Source organism: Corvus hawaiiensis, chromosome Z (genome assembly GCF_020740725.1).
Source record: "Corvus hawaiiensis isolate bCorHaw1 chromosome Z, bCorHaw1.pri.cur, whole genome shotgun sequence".
NCBI classification, from domain to species: Eukaryota; Metazoa; Chordata; class Aves; order Passeriformes; family Corvidae; genus Corvus; species Corvus hawaiiensis.
The window spans coordinates 3910669-3928901 of NC_063255.1; the positions used below are offsets into that span (position 1 = coordinate 3910669).

Sequence of the window (18233 nt, forward strand, 5' to 3'; positions counted from 1 at the left end):
AACAAAGCTCTGCAAAGTCGCAGGTGTTCATAGTTTATAGAACTCTGCAAATATCTTTGTGAGAGAGAAAAGTATTCCACAGGACTAGAAAGCAGCAGGAGAATTTCCTGCTGACAGCATTTTTGTATCCACAACACGTTATTAAAAATGATGAAACTTTTTCTTATATAACTAGTTAGCACCTATATTACATTTCCTATGTCTCAATATATTTTTGAATATTTACTGAAGGATATTGCTTTATCAGACATCTCAGTTAAAAAAATTTAAATAACATTACTGGAATTTTAGACTATGTCACTTGAGTTAAAGTAATTTTTCATGACATTTTTTTATTTTAGTTTTTTTATGAGATCAAAAGGTAGAAGCAGTTTTGTCTTAACAGGTGAATTGGTCCCTTCCTTCTTGAGATATGAGCAGTAATTTCATAAGTTTAGAGTGGCAAACAAAAATTGCAGTTAGAATGCCAGTCTTGGCATATATGAGAGAAATGCTTAAAGTTACTGATAATATTTTAGCATACACACCCACACATCTGCATGTACCAAACAGGAGCCTATGACATATGAGGAGCCCCCAGATTCTAAAAGACTAGCTTTTAAAAGACTTTCACCAAATGATTTATTACAGCTTTAAACCTTTTAAAACATTATGCCTACTGCCACTAATAATAGAGCCAGTCACTTTTAGGTAGAGACAAAGTAACTAAGTGGATTATTATTACAAAAATGCATTTTTGTCACAAACACAACTATGTGGTGATGGTGAATTTCAGTTTTCACATCTCTTTAAATTTGCATCTATTAAAAAAGATGGCAAAGTTTATTTAGTCTAACCAGTGTAGTTACACTTGTAATTTTAAATTCTACTCTTATATTCTTGAAAAGATTGTTTTATGCAGCCTGTAAGAAAACTAAGTATTAGTAGTTGATTTACTGCTGGTTTTCAGATTAAGTGAAAGTTTCTGGTCCTGATCCCTTCACAGCCTGTAAGAGGTTGACCATGCTGGAGCTGCTTCAGTAAAGGAATATAAGCTCATGCTTAATAAAACTCTGATTTCATTCCATCACATTTGGCAGATGGCACCTTCCACAACACATTTCTCCTTGTTCTCTGCTAGAACAGGGGAGTACACCACCTACTGAAAAACCACAGGTCTCCCACACAAATTCTGATACTAGAGGGACAATATACCTACACTCCCATGCCTTTCTAGATGAAAGTACAGTGTACTTTGAAGAGTCATGCCATTAGAAATAAAAACTTCTTTGTACCTTCCTGACAAGTAAGGCCCTAAAGTATCTTGTGCCATTCTTCAGTACCTGATTCCCACATTAGTTTCTAGTATCTTTTTCTATAATTTAATAGATGCTCTTTCACTTTCACTTGAAAATACCATGTAAAGCAGCAAGTCTGGAATGATTGTTGAACTGGCTGCAGTTTGGTACTGTAAGTCATCAACCTATATACAGAATAACTATAAAGTGCTTTAGAATTGTTTCACAAGAAAGGTGCAAATAAATACTGTGCCCTCTTATGTACTCTCCCATGAGACATGAAGTCCTGGAGAGCCCACACTTAAAGAGTATCCTCAATTATTACAGCAATTTAATAATGATACTGATTTACACTGGAGAATACTTCTATTGCCAGTATTTATTTGGGTCAGTGTCTCACAGCATCACAGCCAGCAGGCCTACTGCTTGCCCTCCATTAGCTGTCTTGCTGAATCCAAACACACTCACCTGGATGGGTAAAAAAGGCACAGTGCTACACTGGAAATCTGCACAAAAATGGTCCTCTTATTGTGCAGAACTTATGGTTGTTAGTTGATTCCTTTTGATGGCTATTTGCTGAAAAGATGAACTGGCAGCACACTGCAGTATAATTTTTCTTTTTGGTTAATAGGTTCAAAATGTCCACAGTGGAATGCTGACAGGTCTATCAGTTGTCAAAATTTTTCAGGATTTGGATCAAGCCACTGAAATAGCTCTGATGAATGTCTATATAATGCATGGTGCAGCACTGCTCCTGCTCCCAAAAGATCTGAGTAAAAATGGGAAGCATCTTTATTGCTTTTATGTATGATGAATTGAAGCACCAGTGAGTGAGCAAAGTGTGTCAACAGGAGTCAAACCCCAAAATGATTCTATGGATGACATTCTGTTGTGGTACACAGACCTCCCCTAAAAACTGAGAGTACTTCTACAGAGTAATCACTTTATAAATTAGAGGTAAATTATTTTCCCATCAAAATCTCCCAAAGGCAAAACTCCACTGAATGAAGTATGATACAGATTTCACAGTATATTTGTAACCAAACTCAAGTACTTTGTCACATATAGCAGAAGAATCAAATAGCTTCACAGCATGCTTGATGCAGTCTATTACAATTCTGAATGATAAAAATGCAGTGTCAAACATTTTACCTTTTTAAATATTTTTCTATTCACATTTCTGTGGTTCACACGGCTGTCATTTTCCTTAACTGTTATTTCTACAGCCTAAAGAGGGAAAAAGAAATAACAAAGAAAACAGAAAACAATAAATCCTATAATCCAATTGACTGAATAAATGTAGATTATCACCATGTCCATATCAAACCACCATCCACAGCTATCATCCTCGAAGTCCATATAGTCCATCCTGTGAGCAGCATGTGGGAAATGCCTCCTTGTTACAGTATTTGAGTGCCTTTGAAAACCTGCTGAAAAACAGACTAGGAGATAAAAATCTTTTTAAAAGAAACCAGATTGACTAGCAAAAAAAAGTTAACACTCCTTCCCCCAGTTATCAAAAAGACAAATAGAAGCAGGAAATCTCACACCCCACAGCTAAGTTTCATCACTTTGTCGGACAAGAAGCTATCTGTGGAATTGATTTTGTAAGACTTAAAAAGTAACTCTGTGTTCCATGTCTAGAAAATAATATGTTTGTTTGTTTGTATTTGGAATTCTCTACTATAGTTAAGTAATGCTATCTGCTTATTTTATCGAGATCTATGAACACCTCTCTTTTGGTGCCTTCTTTCACTGACTTTGACTCAGTGATCTAGAAGTGAAAGGCTCCATACGCTGTAATCAATCTCTTCAGTAGTTAATTAATCTGGATTCTCTAAGTCTACTGATCTGAATTCTTCAGTAATCAAAACATATCCAGATTTGTATATACATAGTTCAGTGGCTGAAACACATTTGAATTCCTATTTCTAGAGTCTGAGATTCTTTTTCAAAACAGTCTTCAAAATAAATTCTGCTTGCTTTAGTATTATGTGCATTATGTTTAATATAAAGCGTACCAGGTTAAAATTCAATTTTTAAATCACTGTTTGTATGCTGATAACACCTTAAAAATATATAGGCAGATGCAAACAAGTCAAGTGGAAGTAAAAATCCTGTGACTACAAGATGGCCTGAATGTGGGGTCCTGTCCTCTTCATTGTTCCCCAGACTTCTCCATGTAGCAAGAGAGGTACTGTGGAAGCATAGATCTTCCCTATGTCAAGACATGAGGTTAGAGAAGAGTCTGTGCAGCTGTGTCAGACAGTAGGTTGTGGTACAAAAAAAGCCTGGGAGCTGTGGTGTAAAGGCAGAAAATCTGTCCCATTCTGACAAAGGACAGTTGTACTCTGGATTTTCGTCTGTTTTCATGTAATGTGCAATTTTTATGAATCATTCTGTGATTCTTTAATAAATTCTGATAAGAAAAATACCTTCAGATGTCTGTATCTCCAGCCAGAGTGGAAATAAGCCATGTCTCTTAGCCATCTGCAGATAAAAACTGAGAGCTGTAGAGCTCCTCAAAAACTAAACAGCAACAGGGAGTAGGGGTTTGAATTATGAAACAGAAGACCTGAGGGAGCATCAAACCCTTTCTAATGTATTTTCTCCTTCTTAAAAAATAAATCTTATCATACAGGATTTCAGTCCCCAAATAATTTATGCATGGGCATGTATTTGTGAGAATGTGTTATTTAACTTCCTTGCACATGCCTGTGTTGCTATACTCTGAACAAGAACTTCTACTCAAATCACATGAATATGCATGCACAGTGCCGGCAGAGTCTGGCAGACTACTAGTGGGAACCTGTTACTAGATAACAAAAACAATGTTGTGTGCAAATCACACTTTTATATGCACCAAAGTGTGCAAACCATAAACGATTGTCACTACAGCATCAGCAGGCACATCTGTTGTGTTTTGCAACCTTCTGCTGAAGTACTAGCAAAACACAAAATAAAACTACAAAAAAACTAAAATAGTCTCCCAATTTTATAAATTGACCTACTTTTTAAAAACTTGAGAATAGAAGGTATCAGATAGAAAATTTTACTCTAAAAATGTCCCCAAATGAATAATAATGCAAGCTACAATAACCATTTCCATTATAAGTGCTCATGTAAAATTAAATTATGTACGAACAAGTGTTCTGAGGTAATCAGATATATCAAAGTACATAACTTTGGCACAGTCTCTTCTTTCTGCAGAAGATAAGATAGATCTATTGAAAGATTGTGAGAAAAAATGCATGTACAGACGGAGACCTTCCCATATGTGCCCTTGCAGCAACTGGCAGCTTAGTGTGCTAGATCTTTGGAAGCTGTTTTCAGAACAATGTGTTAAAACAGCATTACATGTGTCTCTGCATGCTTTTGAACCAGATCTCACACTGACTCCATTTACTGCACTTTATGTCCCTTGGTGCAAGAGTTTTGGAGCAAACAAATTGTTTTCCTTTCAGGTAAAACTAGAGACAGAAGATGAGCTCTAAGAGCTCAGAAGTGTTCCAGTAATATGCTTTAACCACTAATGGGCATTTAGCCCTTGGGATTGCAAGTAAGTTGCCTCACATGCAAATGTGGACATCTGACCCCACAGCACCAATTTTTGTGCTCTATTATGGCTCATATAATTGCTAATGCAAGAATGCCTCTGAGAGACCATGAATAATCTTTCCTAAAACATCTTTATGCCATTCATAATTTTACAGACCTCTTGTATCTGTCTTCTCTAATACGCTTTCCAAACAAAAGAACTTTTGAATTTCCTTTGTATGGAAAAGCTTCAATACTTCAAATTATCCTTTCCACAATATGCTTCACCCTGCTTTATCTTTCTCTGAGATGATGTAATCTAAAATTATATGCAAAACTTGAGATGTGGGATCACCGCAAATCTAGACAACGACATAATATTTTCCATTTTGGTATGATTTTAATAATTCCTGCTTACCTTTTGACTGTGCCTATGCATGAAATGTTTTCAGAAAATTAATCCCAGTATTATCCAAATGTCTTTTTTTAAATGGCAATAGCTAATTTACAGCTCATCACAGTGCATATTATGCATTACGGAGATGGAGATGGATAGCCTTTGTGGCCATGTGCTCCACCATCTGACTGTCCTCCCAGTGGAAGTGTTTTCCTTACTTGCAAATCTGAACTTTTCATATCTCCTAATGCTCATCCTCTTGCCATGCATCACTGTGAACAGCTGGTCTTTCCTCTTGGTGGTCTCCTTATTGATAAGGATGATAAGGTTGACTAGAGATCCTCCCCAAAGCCTACCCTTCCTCAGATTGAAGAAGCCAGTTCTCTCAGCCTCTGCTTTCTCGTCAGGTTCTCCAGGCCTCTGAGCGCTCTAGTCTACTGCCATCTTCCCCATACAGGGGAGGAAGACAAAATGGCAGGATTTTAGATGTGGTGTGCTGAGTAGTAGGGGATAAAAGCTCCATGTACAGGTTTTCATACATCATACTCCTGGTCACAAAGCCCAGGATATGTTGGCCATCTTCACTGCCAGGGCACACTTCCAGCTCACACTTGCTCTCCATCAGGATGCCCAGGCTCTTTACAGAGATCTGTCCCCAGGCTGTAAGTGCCCAACCTGTCTCATTGCCAGGGGCTCTTCCTTCCCAGATGCAGGTCTCAGCATTTGTCCTTGTTGAATTTCACGAAGTCCTTCCAGCACAGTTCTGCAACTTGTCTAGGTATCTCTGAATGGCAGCCCTGTGCTAAGTCTATCAATCTGTCCTTGACTTTGCTTTTCCCTGCAGACCAGAAGAAAATGTATCCTTGCTTCCTCAAGGTCACTGATCAAGACAACTGTTAGCTGTCAAGTTCATATTTACTATCATCAGTGAAGTGAGTAATTTAATATCACTGTAAATTTTATCAGCTATATATGTATCACTTTCCCAAATCACATATGAATGTTCTGAACTACAAAGACCGCTGTGGCATTCCAACAAGGACTCAACTTGGCTTGCTACGTGCTCTTCTACACTGTATTTTCCATCTTCTACTTGGGTCTGTTTTTCTTTTTAGGTCCCTGGCAAAAGGGTCTTTGTCTGCTGAAGCACCTGCATTTCTCCAACTTGTTGTTCTCTCTGAATAGCAGCACCACTGAGTCTACCAATTTGTTGTCACCTGCAGACTTGATGACAGCATGGAGGAAAAAACCAAAATTTCCAAGTATTCTATAATTTTTCAAGTATAAAGGTGTTTTTATGTTCTTTTCACGAATAAGGTATCATCCCAAACTTCTTGCATAAATGCCCGCTTTCTCCCATACACACATCAAGAGACATTATGATGCCGGTTATGCTAACATAATAGCTAAATTGCAAGATTTGCTAGTTAAGATGAGCTGTGAGATTTGTATTTCCAAGAAATAAAAATCATATATTGCCAGAGAGGTTTATGAGAGAATAGCACTTATCCTGTGTGAATGACTGCAGGCATGTCCCATTGACTCCGCATCTTGTGCCCCAAGCCTCTAACTCAGTCTCAAGTCTCCACTGAAACTCAAGTTCCCAAAGTATCCAGTTCCTTCCCCAAATCAAGGCCACAATGCAACCACCATCCTTCTCAGATCCAGACATCATTCCTTCTGCATGAAAAGCTTGAACCTCCCCACCCTCTTGCCTCAGTATTTCAGCTCCACACACCCACTGTCTCAGAAGTCTTTTTTTCTTAGAGAGAGACATACCAAATTCCAAACCCTTCTTGCTCCAGGATGCACACTAGGACCTTCAGCTTTCCTATCTTAAAACTTCTTCTATCACCTTTCAAGGCCTTTTCCACAGCAAAATCATCTTTGCAAATCTTCCTTCCTATCCTGCTCTTACCTTCCTCTCACTTTCTCTCTCTTCTCTTTGCATATTTCTCTTCTCTTGCCCATCTGATTTCACCCATGGGCTCTCACTGGCTGCTAACACCTTATATCCATGTGTGACTAAACTTGCATGATAGCCTAAACATCTCTCCTTTTCTTTTCCATCCCCAAAATCCAAGACCTGCTTTCTGATAGTAGCTGGGCTTCAGAAAAACTGGATGTAAAATGGACATAATTCTTATCTGAAACCATTTTTACACTCACTATGTTGTCTGTCTTACCAGTTATAGGACTTTTGCTGGGCTTTTTGTTTAAATGTTGAATTCTATGACAGTCTCAGAGAGGTAAATCATGTTGAAGCAGTAATCTGTGCATGCATGTCATTTATTGAACTCACTGTGCATATGATACAGGTACTTTCTGCACATGAACAAATCAGCCGCATGCGGGCAATTTAGTGAGGAACACACAGTAACTGCTTTTAAAGGTGTCAAAGAGCACTGTCTGTTTTATTAAAAGAGTCTAGGTAAGCAACTGGTTACTGTGAAAATCTGTAAAAGCCATGTCCTGAAGCCTTTCATATGGGACACAAGACATGATTCCATAAGGGATACTCCTTTCTATAAGCCAAAGTGGCTGGGAACCACTGTTACAGCTAGATGTCTGTTTTGTGACTTCCATAAAGCATTTAACATGAAAAGAAGAACATGCTACAGACAATACTATGCAGAAATGCCAAAATGTGGAAGTGTCACTACTGACATACATTTCATTTGTCAAAACAAAAAGCTTGTAAAAACTTCAGTCCTACAGAATCAAGCACCAGGCAAACAATGCTTCTTGCTGTCTGGTATCAGCAAAACTATTGGCATTTATATCTAAGAATAGTCTCCCCTCTCTTAAAACTTTATAAATCCTACATGGGTCTGGGAAGAGAATATACCAAAATGAACCAAAAATATACAAAATGGAAAGAATGAAAAATCCCAACCAAAACAATTCATAGAAGTTCCTGTAACAATGACAGTTCTTAAAAATATTTATTTCATACTGCTCTAACTTCTCATATTATTTTCAAGACTATAAGTACTATTTTTTTTGGATAGCTAATCTCAGTGTTTTTCTACAGAGATATGTAAACAAAATAAGCCCAGAATGTAAGGTTGTTAACTACACATCAATACATAAAAGCCACTTGAATTTAGCATTTCTTTGGGTCATTTATGGTCAGTCCCTGAAATTAACATCTCTCAGGCCTTTAGAACAGAGTGGAGGCAACTTGTCATTTGAAGTTTTTCCTCTGTGAAATACTGTAAATTGCATTCCATCACAATTACAATTATTTTCACTTGACAAAGAGATTTGACAGTCTTACTCTGGATAGGAAATAAATATAAGATCTTTTTCCATTCAAATACAGCTTGTCAGATTTCAGTGAAAATTTGTAAGTGAAGTTTTTGCACATTCCTACTATTAGTCTGAATTCTAAGAAAAAAAATAGTACCTCTCCAACAGTTAACAATTATGTTCAGAATACTAAGCAAATAAATAAAAAATCTGAAGACAGTTACTTCTTGCTATTTTATAGCTGAATAATTCAGCTTTTACCAGTTAAAATACAACCCATGAAGTTAGCTTGTATATATAGACAAATAAGCAGATTGTTAGAGAAGAAAACGAGGAAGTTTAAAAATTAATAACAAAACCAATAAAGCCACATTAAATGCATGCATACACATTTTACATTGGATATCCTGCATAACTAGAATTTTCACTCATTTATTAAATAAGAAGTGTATTTACCAATTTTATGAGTATTATTCAATGACTACTATGTCCAGACCCTCTCAAAATTCACAGAAAAAGTAGAACTCCTAATTTCTGTCTTGGGATGCTTATTTTCCTGAAAATAAAGGAATCAAGAAACAAGAGGACTGTGGGAGGGCATAATGAGCTTAGAAAGCAAGCTCAGTCTGTCATTATTATCACAGAAAACATAATCATCTGTGATTATTCTATAATTATCAATACTCACAAATAGAAGCCACTTGGCTAGCTTAACTGCTAGGATATATACTAAAATGGGAGTAATTAATCCACATGTCACAGTGTAAAAATCACTTGACTTTGGAAGACTTGAAGGAATTTTGGAAGCTAGTCAGCAAGCAGATCTTTTTTTTAAGTAACTAGGTGAATTACCTGTTTGCTTTTTCTTTCTTCCCCTAAACACACAAAGTACCAGTCAGGATATTATGTAACAGTTGAGGACTGATATCAAGGAATGAAGCTGCATGGTCCCATGCATGTCACAGAGATCTAAATGCATAGGTTGCATACATTCTAGACCATAAAATGTCTTCCTTTGATTTTAAAGGTAAGTTTTGTACATGTATATTGATGACATAAAAATGACAGTTATAGTAATTTTTATATATTTGCCTTTAAGACGGGGAGTAGTAATCACTTTTGTTCGCATTTTCTTTGTAGATAAATTGTATCTTAACAGTGAACTTAATTTGTGGACAACTTCTCTCTTTGCCATGACAGTGCAGACAGTGAAAACCAAGGAATCTCAAACAGCAACTTAAGGTATTTAACTTTCTGTAGTATGTGCATCAATAATCTATATGAAAAAATAATTTTGAAAAGTATTCAGAATATTGTAAATCAGTGAATTTTTGTCTTATTTTTAATCTATTTTCTATTTCTTTTATCATCATTCATCTCTCTCTGCTGTTCCTACATTTTACCACTGAATATTTCTATGTCACCTTCTCAGATAACCAAATACTGTATTTCAGCTGATAGCAACTCTTGCTAAGTTATCATCACAAAAGCCTTTACCCATTTGTCTCATACAGCTGTAATGGCATCACCTCCCTCTAGTTTCATTCTTCCCTACAGCTCCTCCCTCCCTAACTACTTACAGCCTTGGGCTCTGTACAGACTGCTACCTCACAATATGTAGAGGGGCAAAACTATTGATATTTACAGGCAGACAATATAATAAGAGATGACTGAATAAGTATAAAATAGCATTAAAAATACGTCATATCCCTTCTTGTCTTTACTGTGAACGCTACTTGGCATGCTGCTTAATTCCCTCTAGATTCTTATTTTGTGACCTGCATGATTGCTGTCTTTTGTCAAAAAATAATATTAACTCAATACTAATGATGATTTAACAAAAACTTCACAGAGTTTTGTTATAAACTGCTGTTACAACCCTTTTAGTGCTTAAGGCTTTAACGTTTGAAGCCAATTTTAGTGAAATATCATAAGATAACAGTAATGCAAATAATTTCTTAAAAATAAATTCATGCATTGGCCCAACTTCTCTTAAGACAAGGACTGTGTGACAGCAGAGGTCAGAGGGAATACACATAATAGGCATGCCTCACCACACCCCTCCGTAAGACAAGGCTCTGAGTATTTACACAAAACATTTAGTTTATATGCAAATCTGACAACATACATCCCTTAATTTCTCCAGAGAAACTGGTGAATGGCCTACCTTGGAGCCATGCCATTGTCTTTAAACAAAGCCATGCTCAGCTTTAGCTAATGTCAATGGACAAAATTCCTATTTCTCATCTGAGCAAACAAAAGAAATATTCCTCCAGAGAATGAAAAATCCAAAGTACAAGACTGTATCTTCAGAAAGCTGGCACAGTTTTTCTGAACTGAAAGTTTTCTGATGCTGACAGTAGTCAACCAATTTTTAGGAAGTTAGCCAAGGTTTCACAGAAAGAGCTGTCTAAAAAGCCTTCATAGATGCTCAACAGAAAATCGAAAATAAATTTTCATAAAGCAGGGTTTTTTAAAAAGTTAGTAAGAAAGAAGCTGTTTGAAATAAAAAGAAAATGCTTATGAACTGTTAAAAATTCCTTCCTTTAATCCTTGATTAGATGTGTAATAGTTGTTATCTCTGATTTTTTTCTGATGCCATTTCAAACATTCAACTTTATCTACTCAGCAAGGATATTCACCAAAGCTCCTGAATTTATTCTGCTGTTTGCTCATCTCTGGCTTCTTTGAAAAGGCATGCTTAGGCTGGCACTGGACTAATTAAAATATGATCACCTTTTCTTGCTTATTGTTCTCACACATCACCTTGAGTGCTTCCATGGCTCCTCTTTTGTCCTTCATCAAATTAAAATGTCAGCTTTCGTTTTCACTTTAAGGAGTCTCCACAATTCCGTATTGCCTAGAAAATGTTGCCTAACTTTTTACAATTATGCTGTGCAAGCACCATATTCTTCCAAAAATCTTGTCAGGTTTCTGCCCAATAAATGCTCCAGGATCAAAATGAACTTGTGTTTATGTCCAAATTTGGAATGGGCACAGACCTATCTGTCACTGGTACAGGTGTATGAAGTAGTAATCACAGGCATGCTAGGTAGGAAAAACACTGTACATGGCTGTCCTGCTTTCTTCTCTGTCAACTCATTGACAGCAATGAAGCCAACCATCTACCATCTGTGGAAGGTATCTTTTCAGCTTTTTACCGGCTAGCGCTTGTATTTCAATGCCTTAGAAAGCCTTGAGCAGCCCAGAGAGGTAGCACGGGCAGTCTGGCACTTTAGTAGCTCTAAAATCGGTACCTGAATCAGCTGCAGAGCAAATACCATCAGCAGAAGCAAAGAGGGAGAAATATAGCTCCCTGCTCGCTCAATTCCCTGCAGTTAGAAGCCTTCAAATGAGACAGACGACCAGAGACGTTCACAGGAAAGTAGCTGAGCTGAGAGAGAGGGCAGAGCCTCCCCTTGACCATCTTTTATTCGGAGAAGGGGAAAGGGGAGGACTGGGGGCGGACCCGGGATGACCGGCCAATCAGACACTACTAAAGAGTTTGAGTTACATTTGGTTTTGCCCGCGCTTAGAACAAAGGAGCTCGGAGCACATGGGCAGGAGCAGGTGTCTTTGGGAGGGGGAAGGGAAGCTCAGAGCAGGCAGCAACAACCATCTAGATGGTAGATGGTAAAAATATAAAATTGTTATTTTTATAGCAAACAAAGTTTCTCTGAAGTATCAAATCAAAGGACTGAAAACCAAGAAAACTTAACTTTCAAGATAAGATATTTACACCAGCAGCGTCAGACCCTTTAGGGGCTACATGAGTACAAACTGCTCTCCTAGGCAGTGCATTTCAGTGCTGGGGAAGAACGTATGACATAAACTTTACTAACCATAATAGTTAACAGCTAATTAAGAATATAACCATTTTTTCCTATTCTACTTGGCATAGCTGGCAAGGATTATTCCCCATTTCCACTAAAACACATAAAAACCACTTGCTAATTCCTATGAAGAAAGAAGGCATCTTTTCTTCCACTTGTTCACAGAGACCAATCCTAACCTGATCTAATCAAAGCAGAATTTTGCACAAAACATAAATACTAAAACCAAGAGGTATTTTATGCTCTGAACAAATTCTGTGATGAAAAACTACCACTTCAAAAAACTAGTAATTCAAAGTTTGCCTAGGGTGGTTAAACTAAGATTATGTATTGTTTACAATTGTCTCTAGAGAGCAAATAGTAAATATTTATGTGATCTTATTTAATTAAAAAAAAATTCTTTTATGATGGCTTAAATAAAATTGTAATGGAAGACACCATTGTCATAAAACTGTAGAACATCTCATAAAACAGGCATACTCAGTAGTCTAAAAGTCTTCCTACCCTATCATTCTTTCTCTGACAAGTCAAACTATGAGGAATTGGTTGGCATTGAAAAAAACTAAGAACAGGGCAAGCATATTGCAATACTTTTCCCTCTCAGTCCCAGGGACTTGCAGTTCCAGGATCTCTGTAGACAAATGTGCTATCTTTGAGTTTAACAGGAACAAGAATCTGTCATTATTTAAACCCATGCTTTGGCATAATGATAATTTTATTTAATGTCTTTTAGTTCTTTTGCAGAGTTCTAGATCTTTTATTATGAGACCAGGAACAACAGCAGCCCATACACTTCTGTCCCGATTTTTGTGATCTTAATTACCACAACCATCCTCCCTCTTTTAGTAATCTCTTTCTTTGTGTGAAGCATTCTAGTCTATTTACATACTCCTCATCAGGAAACAATTGAAACCTGACTTTCTCTTTTATCTTGTCTGTACCCTTCCCGTTAACTACCTTGTTTTGCGATGAAAGGAAAACAATGTAAACATTGCTGAAGAACACTAGGTACCAAGACAGTCTCCTGCCACTCCTTGCACATCATGTTAATTTTTATTATCCCAAATATTTCAGTACTGTAAACAAATGTTACATCTTCATATCTTGTAAACAAATATGCTGGATGCTAGAAACTGTAATATAGACCCACACAGGACCCATATAATATCCCTTCAGTGAGAAAAGTTAATCATTAATTTATATTCCTTGTTTGGTATCTTTTAACTGGCTATTAATGCTTCAAAGAACTTTCCCTCTTACCCTGAACACAGCTATATTTTATCAAGCATCTTTAGAAAAGGACCTTTTTAAAAGATTTTAGGAATTGTAGGCTGCAGAGTCAAAACCACAATACCTCCAACTCCCCTACAAGTTCATTTGGGTCTCTCTGTGGGACCATGGCTTTGTGAGAGGTGCCAAGATGTTCTTAGTTTGTCTCACTGACCAGTATGAACACTTGGTTACCTAAGCAGAACTAAAGATGCCAATCTAACATCCAGTCAGGTCCATGTCAAACAGGGAAAGGCTATAGTATGCTTTTTTTGCCATGGCCATTCTATTCAATCCTTGGCATTGTGTAATTACAGCTATCAATATTCCTGGTACACCAGTCTTACAACATCATGGTTAAATGGAAACAAGCAATCCTGATGACACATACAAATTAGCTAGAATTTGATTCCCTTCAGTGCATTGATGAACCAATAGAGACAAATCAGCAACCATAATTTTTGAGCAGTAAATTACTCTCCTACACAGGCTAGTGCTGGAGGCAATCTTTAGGAATGGAAAAAGGTTACAGAACATTCTTTTCAATCAGAGTGTGGCTCTGAAGGAGTCCCTAAAGAACAGTGACTGCAAAAAAGCTTAAAAGATAAACAAGGCTATTGATACTTGCACAATGTTTTGTACTAGCACTGTTGGCAAAATAACAGGGACAAGTGGCAGCTCTGAAGCTGAAGCTTAAGATATCTCTGTGGCAATGACTTTTTTATTTTGGTTTCCCGTCCATCTTATTTTCCTTCCAGATTGACTTCTACTTGGTGAGGTGCAGAAGGAGAGGCATAAAGGCTAGCTAGAGCACAGCTAGGAGGAGGCACCAGCTGGAACTGAAAGAACTTGTGGGCAAGAAAAATGGGTGCAAGAGTTAGGTCCAAGTGCTGAAAAATCAGCAAAATAACAAAGTTGCCATCAGTGGAGCTGACCAAAGACACTCAACCAGCAGGGCTTGGATTCTGTCTTTCTGTATTAGTGTACTATAAGCCTAACAGACGTTCTGAGACAACACTTTCCAGTAAAGTCTCTTTTTTCGGCAGAAAATTCACTTTCTGTGAAGACTGTAGATTGCAAATGCATTTGTGAGAAATAGACGTGTGCAAATTAACTTTTTGTGATTTCACAAGCTCTACTGAAGAATCTTATGAGGAGACACCTGAGAGAGCTGGGCCTGTGGAGTCTAGACAAAAGAAGACAGAGAGAAAAGCTCAATAACACATAAATATCTCGAAGGCAGCTGCCAAGAGGATGGTGCCAGACTCTGTTCACTGGTGTTCAGAGAACGGGAAAGGGGCAATGGCCATAAACTAAAACACAAAAGTTCCACCTCAACATGAGGAAGAATTTCTTTACATTGAGGGCTGCAGAGCTGCCCAGGGAGGTTGTGGAGTCTCCCTCTCCAGAGACATTAAAAGCCCACCTGGATGAGTTCCTGTCTCACCTGCTCTGGGTGACCCTGATGGGATGGAATAGTAGAATTTGGGAAAAATAGCCCAAAATAAGGATTATTCTGGGATCCTTCTTATATGCCAGCAGTACTCTTTATAGCTAAAATTAAATGCTGCACCTTCTATTTTCAGTAACACCTGTCTTGTTTTCTTCTCAGTAGATCACAGTATCTGAACTTGAAAACTAGTATTACTTTTTTTGGTTATTTTTAAAAAAAGGAAATATGAACTTAAAACCTGTAAATTTTCTCAGTTTTTAACATCCTGCTTTTGTTGCCTATCAAACTGAAATAACGATAACAAGGATCTTGAATCAAGAAAGTAAATTTAGTGTTGTACCCCTATTTTAAAGACAGAGATATTTAAAAATGTACCAACAGGTATTATCAAAAGCTTTCTCTAAAGGAAATTGTTCACCATTTTCTCTAGAGAATGATTACACTAAAGGACATGGCAGATGTAACCTACTGAGATGGTGGTAATTTCCACTGGTATTAGTAGCCTTGGAAAACACTCTATTGTGTAGTCCTTGACTGATGTAGAAGTCAATCTTTTTATTAAGTACCTAAAGAGATGAGTTCAGGAAAAAATCTGCACAGATTTCATGGTATGCAACACTGGAGGAATGTTTTCTAGAGTAAACATTTGAAAAGATAGAAATAAATATTCTATTTTTAACTAGACTTTCAATTTAACTGCCATATTTTAAATAAAAACGTTAGCAAAAGTAACACTTGGAGGGAATTTCCTATTAGCCTAGGAATAATTATGATTTCAAACAGTCACCAAGGGTTGTAACTCAGAGGTTTCATAATCCCCTTCTCCCGCTCTGAACACCCACCTCTACTTTTCCGGAGCCATCTCTACAACCTTACTCTATATGCAGGCAGCCAGCACCCATCTACAATGCTACCATCACTTTATCCTCTATCTCTTCAATGCATTTCTATCTCAGATTTATGCAAAAACTTTTGAAATAACACTTTTAGGCCCAGTGCACTGTCTCCGTCATTTTTAATTTCCGCACTTGATTACACAAAAGTCACTGTCAAATTAGTTATCATATTTGCAATTTAAATTATCCTAATCACTTCTTTTAGCTCACATTTCTGTATCAAATTACTTTTGGAGACTTACCCTTAGTTGGTGAACTTTCTGTGACTGTACAGTGCTTACAGAATGCAATTCCACTTTAATGGCATATAAAGGCCACCTGTTATTAAACTATGAATATATGATAATAGGATCCAATTAAGTTTTGCTATTTAACTCTCCTGTTCAAACTACACTATTTATCGGTTTTAAAATCTATTTAAGGAAACCACTAATTGACATGTTATTTCTACTGTGCAATTACATTTTTTTGAAGTTGCCACAACTCAAAAGAATAAATAATTTAATTTTTGTTTATCTCATATGAAACAGAAGACATTTTAGAGAAATATTTAAAATTAGCTTGTTAACTTTTCCATGTATTAAAAATCTGAATAGGAAAAGAAGAATTGGTTTCCTTCTTGAATAGCATTTCCATTTTATCATTAACCTATCCTTGACCAAACAGAGCATACCATATAGCGAGTGATACTATAAGCAATGTTTATGAAACAAATGGGAACTCTGTCGATTATTTTATTGGAAAAAAATACAGTACAATACAAGGGCAAACTACTCTGGAGGAATTTTCATCAGCTTAAAGCCCAAAAGTGCTTGCAGTGCTGAGGTTTTTTCATTTTGTATAAGAACTCAAAAGTTATGGTTGGTTGTATGATTAGTTAAAGATAATTCTACATTCCTCATGGAAAATCTGATATGAAAGAAGACTTACATGTAGATTACCAACTATATTTGGCTTAGTGAATCAGTTCAGGAAAAAAAGTAAGGAAGAAGAGAAAGTGCTTGATTTTATCTAGCAGCCCTGCAATGTTCAGAAAGTCTAAATTAGTTACACTGATAAATCTTGTATATGATCTAGACTTCCTAACAGCCATCTTTCTCTCCTCATATCCTGATCTAGTTCTGAGGTCTGATCTTATCTAGCATCTCTAAAGAGTGATTTACTGTTCAAGGTTTACTATTTTTATATCTGTAGCATTAAAACGATATTGTGGAAGAGGTTTTGTCACAATGAAAGCTGGAATCATACAAAAAAAGCTTCTAGATTCTCAGTGAACACTGGACCTGCTGGATATGAAGGTGAAAGAGCATATGCATTTCTAACATGGCTACAGAATTTTTTCTTTGAAAATGCAGTATTGTATTGCAGTATTTGACAATGCACTCTTATACAAAGGTGGTTATTTTCACATTCAAATTTGCAAGATTTCACTGCTTTCTAGCACTGTAATCATATCCTGTTTCACTCCAGTCACTCTATTCATGTACCCACCATATTCCTCTTCCCATTCCTTATTTTTGACTTCTGAAATTCTAATATCTTATTAGGCTATTACCTTCTGAATTAAAAAAAAAAAATTAATCTAAGTACTCACTTTACCCCTTCAGCTCTCAGTGGTATCAGGGTTTTGCATTTGCAATGGAATCTAATACAGTGTCAGAAGACTTTTGCTGCCACTATTCTCAGTCTTTTATGCCTGTTAAGTCCCTAGGAGCCTCCTGAGGCAGAGAACACAAGCAATTATGAAAACAAAATATGGAACTTTAGGTGCTGCCAAGCACGATTTAGATATGAGCCCAAATAAGCAGTCCCGGAAGAAGTACTATATCTTTGCTTGTTGAATGCACACAAACCTGGAGTAGTTTCTATTGATATAGAAAGTCAGAAGAGAGAGACATGGCAGCAACACTTTTATTAGGAATGCAAAAACAAAGTTTCAGGCAGCTTTGTGGTTTGGGTGTCCTATTAAGTAGGTCTAATCATGCTTCCATTTAGTGTGGGACTTCTAGGCTACCCTGTGGAAACACGTAATTTCAGCATTTGAAATTACCTTTGTTGAACAATATGCCAAATTTTTAGGTACCACAATAGTGAAACTGTATGACCTCTCCAGGTCCTTCTTTTATTTCTAATTATTTATGCTTTGTACAATGCTTAGCATTGTGGCCCTTCATATTTATGAAAGGCGTAATTTATATAATACTACAGAACATAAAAGAACTATGTCACATACATAATATATATTAAAATAAACCAATAAGCCAGCATTAACACCCATACTACATTAACTCCTGTTAGAGAAAATAAATAGTCATCTTA

General features: G+C 36.8%; 1 protein-coding gene across 3 annotated transcripts in view; it reads right to left on the reverse strand.

The window, feature by feature from the left end:
* Positions 1-2287: 2287 nt before the first annotated feature.
* RNF180 (ring finger protein 180) overlaps positions 2288-18233 on the reverse strand; it is a 73546-nt gene continuing 57600 nt past the window's right edge. Inside the window, exon 7 of one of the 3 annotated variants that reach the window (XM_048292845.1) lies at positions 2288-2504. In XM_048292845.1, coding sequence (XP_048148802.1) covers positions 2485-2504 — 20 coding nt within the window. In that variant the 3' untranslated portion in view covers positions 2288-2484. Of the gene's footprint in view, positions 2708-18233 lie in introns of all 3 variants that reach the window. The other 2 variants (XM_048292844.1, XM_048292843.1) reach the window with 2 other exon arrangements.